The 20,935-nt window shown below is 36.3% G+C and overlaps 3 protein-coding genes across 3 annotated transcripts in view; 1 reads left to right on the top strand and 2 right to left on the bottom strand.

Annotated features, from left to right (window-relative positions):
- The window catches only part of LOC107746120 (probable global transcription activator SNF2L1), a 17,936-nt gene extending 12,164 nt beyond the window's left edge, over window positions 1-5,772 (bottom strand). Inside the window, exons 1-13 of the mRNA XM_016560216.1 lie at window positions 5,500-5,772; window positions 4,100-4,222; window positions 3,798-3,964; window positions 3,069-3,169; window positions 2,833-2,933; window positions 2,441-2,620; window positions 2,179-2,334; window positions 1,946-2,077; window positions 1,738-1,806; window positions 1,071-1,224; window positions 857-978; window positions 491-643; window positions 169-301 (exon numbers count right to left, since the gene is read on the bottom strand). Of these exons, the coding sequence (XP_016415702.1) occupies window positions 169-301; window positions 491-643; window positions 857-978; window positions 1,071-1,224; window positions 1,738-1,806; window positions 1,946-2,077; window positions 2,179-2,334; window positions 2,441-2,620; window positions 2,833-2,933; window positions 3,069-3,169; window positions 3,798-3,964; window positions 4,100-4,222; window positions 5,500-5,577 (1,669 nt within the window). The 5' untranslated portion in view covers window positions 5,578-5,772. The remainder of the gene's footprint in view (window positions 1-168; window positions 302-490; window positions 644-856; window positions 979-1,070; window positions 1,225-1,737; window positions 1,807-1,945; window positions 2,078-2,178; window positions 2,335-2,440; window positions 2,621-2,832; window positions 2,934-3,068; window positions 3,170-3,797; window positions 3,965-4,099; window positions 4,223-5,499) is intronic.
- A 1,257-nt stretch (window positions 5,773-7,029) lies between these two features.
- Window positions 7,030-16,129, top strand: LOC107746119 (protein PAT1 homolog 1-like). The gene is made up of 15 exons (XM_016560215.1): window positions 7,030-7,128; window positions 7,889-7,991; window positions 8,871-9,295; window positions 10,709-10,783; window positions 10,877-11,077; window positions 11,428-11,529; window positions 11,727-11,813; window positions 11,931-12,133; window positions 12,216-12,366; window positions 12,612-12,726; window positions 12,904-13,001; window positions 13,255-13,314; window positions 13,955-14,100; window positions 14,433-14,592; window positions 16,079-16,129. The coding sequence occupies exons 1-15, from the start codon at window positions 7,114-7,116 to the stop codon at window positions 16,127-16,129; spliced, it is 1,992 nt and encodes a 663-aa protein (XP_016415701.1). The 5' UTR covers window positions 7,030-7,113.
- A 1,670-nt stretch (window positions 16,130-17,799) lies between these two features.
- LOC107746100 (uncharacterized) lies at window positions 17,800-19,844 on the bottom strand. The gene is made up of 2 exons (XM_016560182.1): window positions 19,773-19,844; window positions 17,800-18,708 (listed from the first exon to the last, which is right to left on the bottom strand). Exon 2 carries the CDS (start codon window positions 18,706-18,708, stop codon window positions 18,079-18,081), a length of 630 nt encoding a protein of 209 aa, XP_016415668.1. The 5' UTR covers window positions 19,773-19,844; the 3' UTR covers window positions 17,800-18,078.
- Window positions 19,845-20,935: the final 1,091 nt, after the last annotated feature.

Raw genomic sequence — 20,935 nt, 5'->3', positions numbered from 1 at the left:
TATATATATAGACAGATAGATTTAGATATAGTGAATAATAATTTTATAAAATCTTAACGATATATTTTAAAATATTATAATTATATCTATTTTTTTATTATTTATTTACATTATTATTTACAAATATTATTTAGAAGTACTGTAGCTTCCGTTTGTTTCACGTCTTACCTTGTTGAATGACAATAGAGTCTAAGCGGAGCTTCATTTCTGCACGTTCCACAATTCTTTCCTCCACTGTATTGTCTGTGATAAAACGGAACACGCGCACCTGTTTCTTTTGACCAATCCTGTGGGCACGATCCTGAACAAAGAAAATCCAATGAAAATGAATTACCACTCCATTCCAGAGAAGATCTGACGCTGCTTTTGGAGAGAAGGACTTTTTAATCAGTTCTGGCAAAGGGAGAAAAGCAATATGCTACACGAGTGCAAACATCAAAGCAACAACATAGAATAGACTTATAGAAAAAAGGTCAGTGTGCATAGTGACCATAGCCTGAAGATCCACTTGAGGATTCCAGTCCGAGTCGTAGATGATGACGACATCAGCAGTGGCCAGATTGATACCAAGACCTCCTGCTCTGGTGCTCAGCATGAACAGAAACTTCGAGCTGTTGGGCTCATTGAAGGCATTGATGGAGATCTGAGGAGATGAGGAGAATGTTATAGACTTTATCAATCAATCTCATTCGTTTGTGCTTATTTATTACCGAGCTGTTCAGTCATGACGGAAGGCCAATTCATATTTATGGCTGTCTGTAACTTGTGTTGTGCAACAAGAAAGTCTTGTTTTTAAAACACTTATGCATGCAAGTACTGTGTTAAGGGAGCATATCATGCGAAATCATTGTCATACCTGTCGCTCCTCATGAGGAGTCTGTCCATCCAGACGACAGTAACCATAGTTACGCCACATACAGTAATCCTCCAGAATGTCCAGCACCCTGGTCATCTGACTGAAGATCAGCACACGGGAACCTGCAGGAATAAAAAGAGGCATGTTAAAAGCAACATGTCAAGACATTTTAACATTTTCCCCTGTGAAGCATGTCTTGCAGTATGGTAGTCACCCTGTTCTTTCAGCTTCGGCAACAGCTTGTCCAGTACCACCATCTTTCCGCTGTTGACCACCAGGTGGAGGTCAGTGGTGTAGGGGGGACCAGGCTCCGCTCCATCAAACAAGTAGGGGTGATTGCAGCATTTCCTGAGCTGCATCAGCACACATATACATATATATATATATATATATATATACATATACAATATATATATTCCCACTTTTTTTGCTTTAATCTATTCTCACTAATAAATATTTTTATTATTATCATTTTCAATATTTAAACTATATTTTAAAAAATAACTATTTAAAATTTATACTAAATTTTTATACTAAAATACTAAAGTATTAGTATTTTATTAGTACTTTATACTAAAATTATACTAAATTTTGCTTAATATATTCTCTCTCATTCTAAATATTTTATTAACGTTCTCAATATTTATAATAAATTAATTAAATTTAAAATAAAAGAAAACATTATTATATAACTTTATATATAACTTAAAAAATACATTTAAAATTTTGCATTACAAAAATTAAGCCTGTTTTAGGACCACATATAATTTTCTTTTTTTATTTATTTAATTATTTAATTTTAACAAACATATTTTCATGAGATTCACCCACTGATTCATGCTATAAATGTCTAGATAGGAGTCAAAGGAAAATCAACTCACAGTATGTAGACGTTCCACCAGTTTTGTGTCTCCCAGACAGTTATTGGTGTCAAACCAAGAATCAAAATCCTGCACAAAATGGAAAGACAAAATGCATTCATAACCGGTTCAGCAGCAAATAGAGAATTTCAAAAGATAGACAAGATAGACATAACAACATGTGCATATGCCAGAGTTCTTTTGGCAGTACGCAAGAAAGAAGTGGCACCTCTGAGGAGTTGAAAACATCAGGCAGCAGGAAGTTCAGCAGTGCCCAAAGCTCATGGAGGTTGTTCTGTAGTGGGGTTCCAGTCAGCAGCAATCGATTTGTGGTCTTGAACTCTCGCACTATCTCTGAAAGCTGAGAGAGCAAACTTTACTAGTTTACTTTTAGACCAGAGGAAACCAGGGACTCACAATCATTCAGTAACTGACTGTGGTAAAATCATGCTGAAGACAGACCTTTGATTTCTCATTCTTGATACGGTGAGCCTCATCAATGACCAGGTATCTCCAGTTGAACTTTTTGAAGACGGCCCTCTCGATAATGAGCATTTCATAGGAGGTGACGCACACATCCCATTCTCCTGGCAGCAGTGTGTCACGGAAAAAAGCCGTCTGCAACCAGAAGTGAGTTATTAGATGACCAGAATTCATAAAAGTTGAAGAAAAAGGGTTCTTCAAGTCCTAATTCACAATAAGATCAATGGAGACCCCTACTTACTCTTTCATCTCTGTCACCGATGAGGCAGACAGCACGTAGAGAGGGAACCCAACGCTTGAACTCATTCATCCAGTTATACAGGGTGGATTTGGGCACCAAAACCATGTGAGGTCCAGGAATGTTTCTATAATGCTTCATGTAGCCCAGCAGAGAGATGGTCTGTAGAGTCTTACCAAGACCCTGATGGGACAAGAGAAGACAAGAGGTGCGAGACATTTGTAATGGACACAGATTAAAACCAGATTCTGACTGCTGAAATATTTTACAGCTGAGAGACTCTAGGAGTTTCCATAACTTTTACAGGCTTGGAATCAACAATTATATCCTTCAAACAATCTGATATTTCTATGTTTACTAATAAAAGGACAATGAATCAATGTGTGGAGTCATACCATTTCATCAGCAAGGATCCCGTTGATTCCGTTCTCATAGAGGGAAATGAGCCAGTTCAGTCCACGGACTTGGTAGTCTCTCAGTTTGCCATTTTTCACATCTGTTAACAAATGTTCATTGGCCACAATAAGCTTTCCTTGAAATTACTAAGAGGCCATTGACCTGATTTCATTTAAAAACACTGTTCTAGGTGTTTATAACAGAGATGAAGTGTTTTAATGTGCGTTTAACTCACAGGAAGGCGACTCGTCAAAACGTGTGCAAACGCTGGTGGCCTTGCTGCTCTCACTCAGCAGCTCCTCATCCTCCTCCTGCTCAGTCCGACGGTGGCGGTTACTTAAAAGGAACGCACAGTCAGTCAGCAGTGAGTGACTATCTGATAGACACATTACTAACACATGGAGCTGACACTATTGGAGTTATGAATGAACCAATAATAAATGCAATATTTAGGGCACCATGATTTATGGGGAGAACAAAAACCGTAATTGCAATTCTGATTTAAACTGTATTTTTAAAGTTTTGCTCTGTTTGTTTGTAAAGATGCACAGTTTGGCCAAAACTGTGTGACTGACTATACATATAATAAAAATATTATACAATACAAAAAAAAAATTCTAAGATAATTTGACTGTACAAAAAAAATTAAAAAGTAGTATTTAAGAAAAATACTAATAATATTCACAGTAAATCTTGTAACATCATGTCGTTATTGAACTGACCTGACTCAAGCTGAATAACAAAGCTGCTTTAAAACAATCTGTATTGTATGAAGCATTATAGAAATTAATGTGACTTGACTAAGCCATATCGCGATTTTATTTTGATTTTGATTAATCTCATAATTTTAATAACATAAATTTGTTAATAAGTGGTATCACTGGCAGCACGATTTTTATGTAGAAAACAAATGGGAAAAATACTTTTGAAACCAATTCTGCTAGAAAAGAGTGGGCAAACTCACTCTCCAGCAGAGAGCAGGTTCTGTTTCTCGTCTTTTTTAATGCGAGGGCGGCCAGGCTTCATCTTCAGAGGAGAAGTTGGGGTCTTCTGGGCAGCTGGTTGGATGAAATGAGCGAACAATTCGGTCTGCTTTAGGAGGTAATCGAATCTGTTGGTCCGGTCTGTTTGCTGTTGAAACAAAGCAGTAGAAGTCAACAATACACACAATGTCACAACAAATTATGGGTCAACATTCTTGCATAACTGTAATACGCATTTATAACTCAAGTAACTTTGATTGTTATGGAAGGCTAAATGCATTACCACTTTTTCTTCATATCCACCCGGCTGGTCCTTTTCCTTTGCCGAGGGAGGTGATGGCGACTGCGCTTCACTATCCATTGCGGTATCCGACGCTTCATCGTGACCATTTTCTGAAGCATCATCCTTAAAGAGAAACAATGATGTAATTTATGCTTGAACTGCTGGAAAAAAAATATAAAAGGCAAGATTGATGGACTGTTTCTTATCCTGTTTTGACATTTCCTATGAAACAGGAAGTTTGTGAAGAAACTGAAGTAGTGACAGATCCATTCTTCTGTATTGTGATGTACATCTAATCAAGTTATGACATTTTGATTTAGAAAATACTGAGGTCAAACTTTAAAAAAAAAAAAAGAAAATACATGGCTGAATCGTTCACAATAAGATCTATAACATGCATTTAGAAAATAGGTTATAACGTTTAATTGCATGCAGACTTTAAAGGAAAGGAAAGGGATATTTTCACTCAAGCAGCATTTGATTGGACAATATTTTGCATACGCCCATGAGGGCTCGATTACTTCATCTACATTTTTAGTCTGTTTTCTGAAAACTAAAAATACATTTTAAATGCCTACATTTGATATTTGTCAATTTTAACAATTACACGAGCATACAAATGACCTCAACATATCAACACAGGTTTGGTAACAAAATAGGAAAGCTTAACCTGAAGATTCTTATGCAAGTATTGTTCTTTGACGACCGTTACCGCTATACTAGACGTTCAATCGGAACTTCACTTTAATTCAAATATTAGCTCAGTTTAAGAACGCAGTTACTAAAAGCAGCACACTGATTTAAAAATACGTCTAAACGACAACCAAGTATAACTTTTGTGGCATCGCAGCGTTCCGGTGGCGGGTTCAGAGTCGACGGTTCCTGTTCAGACTCGCACCACAGGAACGTCACATGAAAACCCACAGAACGGAACATTTATTTTGAATTAAGTCCACAAAAAGAAGAGAGCAAATGGATAACTGGAGCTCAATCCATACAAATCTCTGCCTGACCGATATGTAGCGAAACGTGGTCAATTTAAAGTAATGTTACCGTTCTTAAAGTAACAAAACATCAACACCATTGATTGTCATATTAAGTTTATTCAGACGACAACAACATATCAAACCGGCCATCTCTCTAACCCTATCCCTAAATCTGCCAATTTGCCAGTGTAAAAAGTGATCAAATGTTGTTATGAGTGTGAAAATGGACGCCGATGTGCTCATCTATTCATCTGAGCAGAAACAATAACGTTACATGCTAACAAAAACTTTTTCAGAGGCGCGCTCAGATGGTTCATCGGCGCTTTGTTTCCAGCGCCATCAGTCTGTGTTTTAAGGTCCCAAATAAGCTGGTATGTAATTATAAGTGGGATATGATGGGAAAGAAGCGCTCACCTCTGCCGGACTGGCCGAGTCTAGTTGGCTCGGCTCTTCCCGCTGCTGCTGCTCCATGCTGCTGTCTGTTTGGGACATGATGGGCTGGCTAATTCCGTTATTTCGCTATGGACACGAGTAATTCCGTTTAAAATAAGTATATAGGTTTGATTGGGAAGTTTCAAACTATTGCCCAAATAGAGCAAGCACACCAGGCGTCATCCACGGCCCCCGGCTTTTCTGTTGACACTGTTCCCGCAAAACGGGCCCGCCACAGACTATCGCGAGATTTCAGACGTGTGTGACGTCATTCGTACACTAAAAGGGAAATGCAAACCAATCTGCGCTTGCAAAATTCCACATTACAGATGCACATATTCACACTCCAGACCTCTCTCTTGCTGAAAGCCCGGCAGACTCAACGCGCTGTCCGGAATGGCGTCTTTCAGCCAGGTTTCCGTGAAACACAGAGCAGCAGAGTTTGAAAAATCCTTATTTGTCCGGGAGAGCAGAAGAAGTTCAAATAAGGATTTTTCAAATGAAAGCATTTGAGCAATACCTTTCATTGATCCAATTGTCTAAGAACAAAAAAGCTTTAAAAACGTTATCTGTTTGTAACTCTTCTTTAATGACATGTAGCCTAAGCCTCGAATTGTTTTTTTTCTTTCAGTTTATTATGTATTAAACACCCCCTTTTTCTTTTTTCTTTTCTTTTCTTTTCTTTTATTTTGTTGACATTGTCTATCATTTTTATTTGCTGATGGTTGTTTGAGCATTAATAATAAAAAAAAATAAAAAAAATAAATCTGCGCGTTTATTACTTTCTTACAAAATTTTACATTCATTAATTTAAAAAAAAGATATATATATTTTATTTATATTAATTTTACATTTTGTTTTATTTTCATAAAGGTGTTGATATATATTTGAATTCTTAAAAAAAAAAACTCTAAAAATCCACTTGCTTGAAAGACATTTTAGTTCATTTAATATATTTCATATGATATACATTTACATTAACATTTAGTCATTTAGCAGATACATTACAAATCCATTTGATATGATATAGTGTACTAATCATCTTATAATTATATTGTTTATAATATTTTTTGTTCTTTATACCGGTAAACAATGCTGTCTGTGCTGTTAATTCGTTAATTTTATTGCCACATATCTTTTGAGACCGTCCATACAAAAAAAAAGTTTGTAAGTCTATTTATCAAAATTTTCCTGGGAATGATTCTATTTTGACTTTTGACACAAATCTTTGTAGTTGCTAAAATAATACCTTATTCATATACTATAGTATTCACATTGTCATGTAAGTATGATAATACCATTATGCTTTTTGTTTTCTTAATTTTTTTTCTTACACCATAACAACTTTGCTATGTTTCCTAGTCAAGAAACCCAATGGAATGTGAACAGGATTCCTTTCCTGTCATAGAGTGAAATCAATTTCCTACATCCCAATTTTGTATATTTTTAACAAGATTTTTAACCAAAATACACCAACAGGAAGCTGGATCTTTCATAACACATAAACTGCAATGTAATGGTCACTTGTGTGCTGATCAAGCGCGCGCGGCGTCTCGCGCAGCAGAATCAAACGAGATCATTTTATAACACAGACACATGTTCCATATTCAGGTAAATGTTTTCTTTCTTTACGTAGTGCACGTCGAAATTGCTATTTTCAAAGAAAAGTAATGTGAAAAGTGCCGTTTAGTAGATTTGCACTCAGATTTCGATGTAAAATTACCGCTTTGTTTTTCGACACTAACGTTACCAGTCAGCGAGCTAAAATGGTTTGTGAGGCCTAACCGTCAGTTTCCTCTGGTCTTGATATTGAACAAGACGTACAAGCTTCGTGAAATCTATAATAGCCAACTGTCCTTAGCAAATACCTGCTGTTTTGCTTTTAGTGTGGCGCAGATGTGTGATATTAAACCTTTGGCCTTGTTAGCATGTTAGCGAGGCCGTGCTAGTTCGCCAACTAACCGGCCAATGCAACGTAAACGCACTGCGATCACTTTCATTTTCCAAGCATTTTTAGTTTATCTCGTCACTCTAAGAATTGTTTTCGGGGCAAAGGGGTTTTGTAAGATTCCTGGTTATTTGCAGTTTCCTGTAACATTAAATGTTACTGCAGTTTGCATCCTTAGTATTGGGAACAGTTTCTAAGAAGTGCTACATCTTAGTTGATAAAGGACCTGGATGATTAAGATTAATGTTCTCCAACACTGATCATGTTGGTTTTTGGTGAGCAGAAGCACAGTATGTGGCTACAGCAGCATCTTTCCTTAAGACCAGACGACTATGTTTTCCACCTCCATAGATCCCTCTTATTTTTTATGACATATTGCAAGTTTATATATTTAATCTGTATTGCCTCTGTGTTGTTTTGCAGTCTTTTGACGATGACTGCACCCTGGAGGAGGAGGAAGGGTTGGTAGAGGAAGAAGATGAAATTGACCAGTTCAATGATGACACTTTCGGTGCAGGTGCAATCGGTAAGTTTCCTTACACCTGGAATTATGAATTTACCCTACAAAACCTGCTGTATCATATTTGACACATGGATTTCTAATGCCTCTAAATTAAAAATATGATTAAAACCGTTGAAAAAAAGTTTTGTACGCAGTCTATTTTCTTCTATTTCTTCAGTCTTCATGCATTTTGATCACTGATTGATAGTTTGTGCTTTTTTTTAGCAAGTAAAAGGCATTTTAGTGTAATTGCAGAAACGTCCACCTTAAGGTTGTGGTTCACATGTCTTTTTGCTGTGAAATCTTTACTGATTTTTATAAAGTAAACATAAGAAAAGCATTTGTTTTGTTTTTAATATTTCACAATTTGAAGAAGAATATTTATTGGACTAAAGCATTTAGGATTACTTGATTAACCATACATTATTTTTTAGAAAAATCACGTTAAAATGTAAGGTTTATTGAGGAAGGTTTATTTGTCCATCTTTCAGTCATCATGCATTGCTTTATATGTTTTGCTTTCCACAATAAAAACTTCACAAAACTAAGCACTTAAAAATCATTTTACTAAGACACATCACTGGGAAATATAGTGTGACAACTGATATTTATTTGCATTTTATCTAAGTATGTAAGATCTCACTGATCAAAACTTTGTTACTTTTTGGTATAAATACCAGCAACTGCACCAAATTGCATTTTTTTGTTTAGTTTGGGCCTCTGAACGAAATTGGAGTGTTTGAGCTCCATACTCTCACTGTATCATAGTATATGAGCCATAAAAGCCTGATGTATCAGATATGATAGAAAACATATGCATACATTATGCATGTATTTTGTCTAACTCTAACGGTACACTGGCATATCAGATTGTAGCATCACCTCATGTGTTTTCCTCTCTAGATGATGATTGGCAGGAGGAGCATGCCCGCCTCGCAGAGCTTGATGTACAAGTACGAGACGGGCTGCATGGAGCAGGCGACGCCGCCTCTGTTGATCTCCCTCTCAGTGGCAGCAATGCCCACTCTTCGGCCCCCCCTCAACCCTCCTCTTCCTCCCCTCCTCAACCCTCCTCTTCCTCCCGGCTTTACCCTGACATAGATGAACGGGGTGGCGGTGACCTTGCGGAGTCACTGACTCGCCTCATCTTGGGCTCGGATCCTGCTATTGCTGGAGTGGGTGCCGCCAGCTCGGACAGATCTCACCTTCCTCTGATGCTGTCAGGTCAGACTCCTCAGCCCTCGGCATTAGCTGGACAGTCGTCTCTGCTGCGGAGCTACCAACAACAGCAGCACGTCATGCACAAAGGGCCGGCTCCTCTTTCACAGGTTTGTGTGATAGTATCACCATAATATTAAGCCATTATTGATATGAATTAGTTTGCAAATCTGTTTGTAAACATGAAAATGCCGTCATCAAGGTGTGGATTGCAGCAGGTAACTTTAACAGACAGGTATTTTAAGGGTGTGGCAATATGTTACATGTTTGCCACATGTAAAATAGGGCTGCACAATTAATTGAAATAAAGCCAAAACACGAATTATTGTATTGGAAAGACTGATTTAATTAAATATATTTGCTATATATTTCAGAGTGAAGCACAGTACTGTGTGCTTTTACATGAGCAACTCATAATCTGGTGTTTTCATAAATACCTTTTTTGAAAAATAGTTTTCTTATACTTTTCTTCAAATTAAAATTACAGTGGTAATATTTCTTGTTTTAATATTTTTATTTAGTAATAATAATTCTAATTGTTAAAGTTCTAAAAAATGTAATTTTTTTTTTTTTTTTACGTTTTAATCACCATTTTTATCAGAAAAATCACAATTAGTTTTTTCCCCCAAAATCGTGCAGCCTTAATGTAAAGCATTCATCAACTTTTAAATATTAACATCTCAAGATTATAAATAGTAGTCTACTTTTCAATCAAATGAAAGAAATGTCTTATAATTTAAATAAATTATATATAAGCGTAGTACATTTTAATGTGTGCATAGAATCATAACAGATATACAACAGATCCCGAAGCTGGGATTTATTAAACAAATATACATATTGCCATAGACATAATTACAGAAAATTACAGAGACCACTTTATTGGAACTTGATGCATGTTTTATATTCATTAGATTCAAGGAATCTTATGTTTTTTTTAAAGGGGTCATATGATGCTGCTAAAAAGAACATTGTTTTGTGTATTTGGTGTAATGAAATGTTTATGCGGTTTAAAGTTAAAAAAACACATTATTTTCCACATACTGTACATTATTGTTTCTCCTTCCCACATAGTGAGGTAGGTATGTGGGGGCGTGTTCGAACGAGCCGTTTTAGGTAGGTGTGGCTAACTCTTAACTTTTATAAAGAATATCTCTTTGGATTTGAGACTTTAGTCTTTGCAACTTTACAGATCTTCTTTATGCACCAAGAGCTTGTAACACTCTAAAGAGAAAGGAAAAAATGAAATCGCATCATATGACCCCTTTAATAAATAGCAATGAGCATTTGGAAATTGCAGGTTCGAATTGCGTTTTCTTCATTGTTTTTATGTTTAGTCTGCCCTAAATGCACTAAGGTGAATAAAATAGCGTTTAAACATATGTAGGAGCCTTCAGGTAAAATTAGCAGCATGCTTAGGTTTATTTTATGATGCGTCAAAGAAAACAATGCAGATATGTCACTGATATTTATTTTACTGATCTAAATATTCATTATAAATTGCCAATATTTCCCCCCCATAGATAAATTCTCACAGTATTTGGGAGAACAGTATGGGCTTCAGTCCTGTTAGTTCTGGACTACTCACTCAAAAAGAGGTAAAGCACATGTGTATATGAAAAAAAGCTTTCTCGAGTTTGCTTGATTGTCTTTCTGTGCTGTTCTTCTAAACTTCTTGATTCACTACTCAGGACAAAACGCTTATGTCCATTATCAAAGAGGTTGGGCTTCCGAATCGGCCTCCCGCACTCAGCAGAGAAGAAGGCCGAGATTTGTCTGAAAGGGTTCCACCTCCTCGCTCCTGCTCACCTGTGATTGGAAGTCCACCTGTAAGGGCTGTACCTATTGGAACACCTCCGAAACAGCCCATGAGTCAAGTCCACAATCAGCAGGTAAGATGACATCCTGTCCAATCTTACATTGCCATTAAAAAATTTGGAATATTAAAAAAAAAAATTTTTTGAATTAATTGCATTTTAAAATGTAGTCAAATCATAGGTAGTAGTTTATTTTTAAATCAGTCAGAGGAACCATCATTTTAATGAAACAACAGTTGCATTAGATAAAAATGTATGCATTAAAAATAATGTTCTTTTTAGCAACATCATATGACCCCTTTAAAAGTGTACTAAAACATGTAATTTTTTTTCTAAATTTACCCAAGGAATGTTAATATGTATGCAATGATTTACATTGAATTAAAGTGGTTCACTGCCTGTATGTTTTTGTTTTATTTCTTCAGAATAATCACCCTTCAGCCATTCACGTGAGAGCCTCTGTGCCACTGCGCTACCCACCTCCCTTCCCTGAGCGTCTGTCCCCCAACAACCTCCTCAGCCTCGCTGTGAGTCCCAGATCAGTTCAGAATTAGTCAACTCCAACAGCCTGATGGTGGTGCTGTAATACATTGCAAAATTGTTCACTTTTTTCCAAAGTTTGATGCCTATTTAGGGGCTATCTTCAGGGGACATGTAATGTATGACTTGCTTTAGTGAGGAAAACAATCTGGTTTCATATCTATTTTGATATCTATTCTCTCAGAGCTCACCGTTGACTCATCCTCCGTTCCCTGCTGGTGTTGGTCCTGTTCTGTCTCAGATACAGAGAGCCCAACTTCTCAACTCTCAGGTGAGCTAATGAGACCGTAATAGTATACACCATTTAGTAAGAATAATTCTAGAGTTTCCATGTTCATAACATAGAAACATGACAAACTTTCTTTTTATCTTGTGCTATGCTCTTCAGGTCGGTCAGTTCCAACGTGGTCCAGCTCCCCCATTATTACAGGGAGGTGTCGGGGGTTTCAGGCCGTTCTTTGGGCAGTCTGGCCCTAGAGTGGGTCCCCATGGGCCACCTCTCGGATACGCACCCATCCGACACAACACCACCCACCTCCACCCACAGCACCGCAGGATGCTCAACCAGCGGATGCAGAACAGAGGCTTGGGGTGGGTACCATCAGTCCTCTCCCTGGATGAAGCACCACTTTGAAAGGCCTCATGTAAAAGTTTCTGTCTCTCATACGCTCAGTGATCACGTCGGCGGGAGAGGTGTTGGAGACAGGAAAAACCGAGATCCTTACAGCAATCTGATGACACAAAGAGAGAAGGAATGGGTAGCGAGAATCCAAATGATGCAGCTGCAAAGCACTGATCCATATCTGGATGACTACTATTACCAGGTAATCACACTTTTACCTGTATTTACCCAAGACTGACACATCATTTCAAATGAAAACCTTTGCTTAAATTCTTCAAAGCTTGTTAAACTATTTTAAACATTCAGACAAGGCTTGAGACATCAAAGTTTATCTACAACCTTTATGGTTTAGTTATTTTCTGACTTTTTTTTTTTTTTATATGAGAAAATGTAAAATGTTGTGTAGATATTGTTGGTTTATAGTGGTTATCAATTCTTATTTTGCAGAATTATTATGAGAAGATGGAGAAGCGTCAGGAGCGGGACCGAGACAACAGGAAGGAGCATACCACCAAACTCATCACTCCTCAGGTGGCTAAACTGGAGCACACCTATCGGCCAGGTAAAGGCAAAGTGGCCTTTATTAAAAAATGTATGTCTTGGCGTTCTGCAAGCAGGGTCCAAAATTAATATTTAATTTATTGAATAAAATTAATATTTTATTTTATTTTATTGTGCATTTCTATCAGGTCATGCATGATCTGTTCAAATTATGTAATACTCTGTGATTGTGTCACAGTGCAGTTTGCCGGATCGTTAGGAAAACTCACTGTCTCCAGTGTGAACAATCCAAGGAAAATGATTGATGCCGTGGTGACCACTCGCAGTGATGATGAGGTCAGCACTCTTTCCCCTCACCCCTTTAACATGGACTCTTTTTATAAAACCACTTATGAGGCTGTTCATGATATGCATTTTTTGGTTACTTATGAGTGGACCTACACCATTTTTTTTTCTTTTTTCAAAAATGCAAAAAACAACTCTCTGGTCCTAGTAATACATTTTTATTCTTGAATAAAGGGTTTATTCAAAAGGTGCATGTTATTGTAGTACGGTTTCTTTGTACCAATGTTCTTTTGTCATTTTTCAGGAAAAAAGGGAAAAGCAAGTGTGGAACAAAAGACGGCAAATCCTTTACACTGTGGAGAAGGTACGAGTGGAGAGAAGTAAAGCTTTTGTAGCCATAGTATTTTTATTCTGATTCAGGTGATTGATTAATTCAACAAAAAAAAGACCAAATTATTATTAGTCCTAATTTAGGGCTCAATGCTAAGGATTTTTTCTACCAGTCAGTTAAGTGGTTCGGATTTATTTTTCCTGCCAAAATTTTCACTGGCCACAAATAAGTAAACAAATTGTTGCTCTTTTCATTGTTTTTGCCCTATGTAACCTTGTATTCTAATAAATAAGGTTATGTATGACACAAACATTTTAGATACCAGTGAAATTTCACAATTCCCAATAATTTGATACCACAGCAATTAACTATTAGCCTTACTAGAATAAAGTTCAAACATTAAAGATGAGTAAACAGTCAGTAATAAAATAAGAATAAATAAACAAATAACATGCAATAGCACAAATAATACAATATAGAATAATTCAATAGAGCTTCAGGTGTGTGTACACAGAAAATCAGACAGCAATAGAATAACAAATCGAGTTATCTTTTGCATCTCCTTTTGCTTGAATGGTTTAAAATCACTTGAATGTTTAATTGGCAAGACTTAAAAATGTGTAAATGGACAACAAATAATAATACAATATAACCTGTATATTTTGTTATGCAGATGTACAGTCTACTATTAGAAGTGCAAGACTTTGAGAAGAAGTTCTTGCAGACCCCTGAGCACCAAAGAGATGCCCTGCTAGAACAGCATAAAACCCACACAGTGCAGCTCTACAACTCCCTCCGAGAAAAAGAGTGGGATGACCGGTGAGTGCGACAGGAAGGGCCACATGAGTACAGGCCTGTTTGATTCACAGTGGCCCTCAGATGAGTGACGAGACTTCTTAAACAAATCAAAGTGCAGTCCTGGATCTTTAGACTGAAATTCAGGACTTTTCGGCTATTTTTGAATGAGCAAAAAGCGAAACATGTAGCAATGTCTACCTAGTTGAGAAATAGTTTTATGATCATATTTTGAAATAAACGTGCTTGTTAAACAGGATAGTTTGCTGTAGTCAAGAACTGCGTGAAATCACTGATATTGGTATTAACTACTGAAGGTTTGTGATTGTAATGACCTACTTTCCTTCCTTCTGCAGAGTGAGCGATGAGCAGTGCTTGATGATCATGTCTGTGCGTAAGGGGAAACGCCTTATCTCCAGACTCCTCCCTTTCCTGCCACAGCCCCACGCTGCTGCTGTTGTCATGGGAATAGCCAGGAACCTTCCAGCCCTGGCCAAGAAAGACAAACAAGACCAGGTACGATCACAGACGAGTGGGTCTTTGTGTGCTCTCAGTGAAGAGAATAAGATGTGGCAAGTTCTATAGGTTATGATTAGCGCTAGGCAAAGGAGTCAATTTTTAGCCTAAGCTTTCCTGTCAATATGGGGTGCTGTGTGTACATTAATGAGGAAAAAAAATTTACTTAAATGATTTTAGCAAATGGCTGCAATATAACAAAGAGTGAAAAATTTAAGGGGGTCTGAATACTTTCCGTACCCACTGTATATATATATTATATATTTTTTATTAATTTTTTTTTTAACAAAGTCATAACATCATTTATACATGTATATGCAAAAATTGCACTTCTGTTTTAGAGCTGGTAACATTTATATACATATCAAATTTTAGTTATTTATATATTTAATATATGCATGCATGAACTTTTGATTAAAGTAAGCATTTTTTGCAAATATATAAGCACAAATATAACATGAATACTCTGTATCATTCAGTCCTAGAAGACATAATGTTTGGTTTTTGTGTTCAGTGTAAGATAGATGTGATCAGATGAAGGAAAAAAGGAATAGATCAGGTCATTTAGGCCTTTCATTTAGATTGACTTGTCTTTTTTTTCAGGATCACAGCCGATGGCAGTTGTTGAGAGACTGACTGTTAATGTATTTGTGAATGAGCAGTTTATGTGTGATATGTGTTGGAGGGTGAGGCCAGGTCAATTTTCCTTTCTTGTTATAAGAGTCACAATAGGTAAGAATAATGTTTAAATGGTAATAAACTGTTGTCCATAGGTTTGTCAATAAAGGCGATCAGGTATATGTATTTTAGCTTCCATTAGGGTCAGCTCTGAGCAGAGGAGCCAGGAAAGGGACCTCGGCGTGTGGCGACGTTTCCCTGTGAAATGGCTCAATCATGACAACATTCGACCTTATTTATAGGCACACAGATTTGAGGATAATTGTGCTGTACATTAATATCTTAATTTTTCTTATACACTGCAGCTTGATGTATGTTTGCAAAAGAGTGACTGTGCAAGTGTGTCTGTGAGTTTAAACAAAGGTATTCTTCATTTTTAAATATCTTGACATGATGTCTGTGATAAACATGAAATTAAAACTTTCTATTATACAAAGATTGGTTTTGTAGTGTTTTGGTCTTAGTGGAGTTTCCTATACATCTGGAAAACCTTTCTAAAAGTTATCTAATATAGGTTAACTATTCCTTTAAACACATTTTCCTCCCAAATTCTCACTATTATATTGCATGCAAAAAAAATAGTTTTTTTTTTTTTACCCTAGAAAAACTATATCTCCAAGAAGTGACAAGTATTAAGAATCCACATCATAATAAACTAAAATTACAATCTTAATCAACATACTATTTTTTCCCTTATAGTGTGTTATAAAATATCACGCTCTCTGCCAAATATCTCTTGAGTTTTTCTTCTCTTTCTCTTGTCCCTATCTTTAATTCCATACATGTGCATATATGTATATCTTCTCAGGAGTTCAATGTTAAGATGGTGGTTGGGCTCAAGAGTGCTCAAGGTTATTGAGTTCAGTCCGGTTGGAGTACAGGGTGCAGAAACTTCCAGAACTTCCTGTCCATATTCCCATCTTATATGACACACATATGTAATGCTTATATTCTATTGGATGAAAGGTCTATAAACTATATAAAAGTCTATATAAACTATTGTATGAGACAATAAAATCGAAGGAAGGTCATATTCAGATCTTGTGTCTGTTTGCCTACTTCAGGGGACTGAGAATATTCTGGTGGCAACGAGAAATAACGAGACTTATTTTTAACACCGTGATAATTTCTTTGTACTTATTTTTTATTTTTTTTGGCCTGTAGGTCTTCATTTCTTTGTGCAGAGCAGACTTTTTCTCTTGAGAGAAAACTCTTCTCACACAAGCTGATAAGCGTCTGATTCCCTTCAAGGTCATAACTGTTGTCAACGGAGGAAATTGCCGTCTCTTTTGCTTAGACCTTGAAAGTGTTTTTCTCAGAGCTTTGCTAAAGACACAATATCTCTGCTCGTTTTTATCATCTGTCTCTTGCCAGCTTCATGCTGCTTGGTTTGAATAAACGAATTGGCCTATCACAATAAATGGGCTACAACAAAATACACAGTGTATAACAATACATCTGGCTTCTGCAGGTTTTATTGTGGGAAAAAAGTGTCATTTATCTTTTCCCTCCATAGTCAGGGTGCTGCAGCAAAGTGATATATAATGAGAGCAATTCTTCCAGCCATCTTATCAGCTGACCTTCATGATACACACATTCTTAGAGCATCCACTTGCACTATAAGAGCCTTTTTAGAACCCAAATGTTAGTTGAGGGATTTGCAAGTATTTAAAAGTTATTTATAATTTTAATTCATTTTTAATTATAATAATAATTATTCTAACCCCCGTAAACATAAACTTATTTTTAATCCACGTTTCACGTTGCTCATAATTTACCTGTGATTAACAATTAATCCATTTATATGATAACGTTTTAGAGGTAAGAATAAAATGGTCTCTTCATTCCAATTCAGGTGTTTTTGACTGTTTACAAGCAGTGTTTCTGCGACTGTCCAAACTAGTGCCTGAATATTAGGCGGGTGTTTGGGTGAACTATCCCTTTAAGCGCAGTGTGAAAAACCCTATTTACTCAGATTCTACCCAGTCTGTCCAACTAACAAAAGGTCTCTAGTGACAGAATGGTTGAATAAACGTATGTGACCCTGGAGCACAAAACCAGTCTTAAGTCGCTGGGGTATATTTGTAGCAATAGCCAAAAATACATTGTATGGGTCAAAATTATCGATTTTTCTTTTATGCCAAAAATCATTAGGATATTAAGTAAAGATCATGTTCCATGAAGATATTTTGTAAATTTCCTACTGTAAATATATCAAAACTTAATTTTTGATTAGTAATATGCATTGCTAAGAACTTAATTTGCACAACTTTAAAGGCGATTTTCTCAGTATTTTGATTTTTTTGCACCCTCAGATTCCAGATATACAAATAGTTGTATCTCGGCCAAATATTGTCCTATCAAACCATACATCAATGGAAAGCTTATTTATTCAGAGTTCAGATGATGTATAAATCTCATTTTCAAAAAATTGACCTTTGTGACTGGTTTTGTTGTCCAGGGTCACATACATATAGTGCCCTTCTTTTACAACAAATACCCAGACAAGTCTGCAGTTTTTTGTTTTTTTTTTGCTTGTATTTATTCACAGATGAGAGGAACAGAGCGACACAACGGCCAAAGCACAAAAATACTGAGGTTACATGTTTGCTTCATGACAATTTCTGTCTGTAGATGAGCACATCTTTCTGTTACTAAGCATATAAATTTTCTACTGTTATTCAGCTAATCTAGACTACTAAATCTAATGCGAACTTGTTCCAGCTGGTGCTTGTTTCAGTCAGTGCACTTTTGCGCTGTACATCTCAAGAGACTTTCCCTGCAACTTTTCTTTCCTCCCAAATGATTTCAGAGTATGGTACAGATACAGACACAGTTTCGGGATGGGGTGTCAGTCTCTGCGGAATCATTATCATACGCTGCTGTGTAAGTAAGACTCAACTTAAGCATCTGGAAAGCTGGCTTCTGATAGCCAATGGTCAGGAGAAAGTCATCTGGATTCGGGAATGATCTGATTATCTTCAGGAGCCTCCTGGAGATATGAAATGTGGCGTATGGATCAAAACTTGACTGATCTTTGTGCGTGGTCACGTAAATTTTCCCAAACCTCCACTGTCCGTGAGCGGTGACAATGATGCGATCCGCGTTGCTGTCGTCTTGCTGGCCGGTGTTGTGTTCCTTGATGTAGTTTGGCAGCATATCAGCTCCTGGTGAATTCAGATCGCCCAGCAAGTAGTAAGGAAAGTTCACATCTGGAAGAAGTTTCCCTTTACGTTTAGTGCATCTGTTCTCAAAGAGGTGAAAGCCAAAGTCTTCCTTCGTGGGGTCACACGCCAGAAACATGTTGTCGCCTTTAACCCAAATACAGTCTTTAGCAAACCAGAACAAGAGCTTGAGTCCATGTCTGGGCCAAGGCTGACCGAATCCACACTCTTTTAGCTGGGGTATAGTTGTGATTTTTTTCGGAAAGGGATTCATCTGATGGAGATACGAAGATAAAATGTTACTTATTAAATAATAATGCATCATTTAAAAATGTAAGGGCTTTGAAGCAGGCGTTTGAAATCAACATTCAAAACCACTAAGACATTGTTTTACAGTGCGTAATTTGACATCTTATAAGCACTTTAAAATACTTGTACATGGTCTTTTCAAACTCAACGTCATAAATCAATACCCAAGAAGGCAGACTTTGTTATAAAATATAGAGGTCAATTTATTGATTGCAATTAGTTTCTCTAGCAACTGTGAGCAACTAAGTGTGGAAATTTCCTCCGTTGACAACAGTTTTGACCTTGAAGGGAATCAGACGCTTATCAGCTTGTGTGAGAAGACAGTTCTCAAGCAGTTACAGAGAAAAAGTCTGCTCTGCACAAAGAAATGAAGACATCGAGGCCCAAAAATAAAAAATTAGTACAAAGAAATTATCACTATAAGAGAAAACATAATGATATATTTATTAATAATGTGATTTTTGTTTATTATGATGGCGTATAACCTACAAATACTCTATAAAAGTTAAAGTACAAATATGAAAATGTTTTTCAATCAAGGCAATATCAGCGATGGTTCTGGTGCCGGAGATGTCACTGTCATCATCCCAGATATTTACTTCCTGCATACTACTTATACATTTCCTCTAATACATGTTTTCTTCTCAACTTTGAGCATAAATAAGTAGAGTGACGTGGAGCGGTCTCATCCTTATATTTTTGACCTCAAATTCAGCTCCATACAGCCGCTTCTGCACACACATAAAACTCTGCAATGCCTTAGAAATCTGCACATCGAATATGATACAGAAGGCTCTATGAGGTTACAACTTCAAGTTAATATTTGACAAATTCCCTTTGTGTCAACTAGCCCCGGTTCTAAATTTCTGAACTTTATAAATGGAGCGCTTATTAATGTAGCACACCTAAAATTCATCACACATGACTGATCTTGCAAGAATCAAATAGTAGAAGTAACAACCGAAATAACTCTTTGAGTGTAAACAGAAAAATAAGTAAATAGAATAAAACCCAAAGGCTATACTGTACCTCTTTGGTATCAAATATAGTTATAGTTGCAGAAATCTTCTCTTCTGTGTTGATGTTTTGTTAGCAGGAGTGAAGCAGAGGAAGAAGAGAAGCTCATTTTGGGGGGAAACAAAAGCAATTGTAAGTGGGTGTGTCTTATGGGTGTGTCCTATAACTTTTGTTTAATTTGGATAGGTTATTGACTAAGGTGAAATATGTACTTTAAAAATATGTGAAATAGAATGCATTTACTAATAAACATTTTAAACTGTAGTCATGATAGTCACACTGGAAATGGAAGGTCAAGTTATTTTGAATGTTATTTTGTACTATTTGAATAAATTTTAAATGTAACTGATTTCTGTGCTGCAAAGCTGAATTTTCAGCATCATTACTCCAGTCTTCAGTGTCACATGATCCTTCAGAAATCATTCTAATATGCTGATTTGCCGCTCATTAAACATTTCTTATTATTGTCAATGTTGAAAACAGTTGTGCTGCTATATATTTTTGTGGAAACCATGATCTTTTTTTTCCAGGATTCTTTAATAAAAGGAAGTTTAAAAGAACAGCATTTATTTGAAATGGAAATATTTTGTAACATTATACGTCTATATCTGGTGTAGTTTAACAAGAATAATATCCAGTGTAAAGTTGAAATACATCATATAATGACAGTAAAGTCTTGTTAACAAACAAGCAATAAAATTTAGACAAATATAAGATAGAATACGGCACCTGTAGTTCAATATTTTGACTAAATATTACGAGGGCATTTGTATTTAAAAAATAATAATAATAATGATTTGCACGGATAAATCATCTATAAGAAACAACGCACTAGCCATTAAAAATTGTGTGACAATTTCTATTTCATGGTGACTTTAATATCAAATCTTAAAGTTTTACATTTGCTTCCTCTAAATGTTGAATATTTGTTTACAATTCAAAAAAACGTGATGCTCAGCATAATAAATATATAAAGGCAAGCATTTACATGTATTTAAATGATTCTATCCAAAATTTGGTAGCAAAACACACAGCAGTTAACTAAACTTTCTTTGCTATTTTTAAAAGAAAGAAGAAAACAGCAAATAAGAGCACACAAATCAATGTGCAAATCAGCCCAGGGCTGCAATCCTGTGTGTGCTGTGATTGGTTAGCTGGGCCAGTGTGTGTTGTGA

This window comes from Sinocyclocheilus rhinocerous, unplaced genomic scaffold (genome assembly GCF_001515625.1).
Source record: "Sinocyclocheilus rhinocerous isolate Xijiao unplaced genomic scaffold, SAMN03320098_v1.1 scaffold107, whole genome shotgun sequence".
NCBI classification, from domain to species: Eukaryota; Metazoa; Chordata; class Actinopteri; order Cypriniformes; family Cyprinidae; genus Sinocyclocheilus; species Sinocyclocheilus rhinocerous.
Note: the sequence above shows the minus strand (reverse complement) of the source record. Positions and strands in the feature narration are given on the sequence as shown.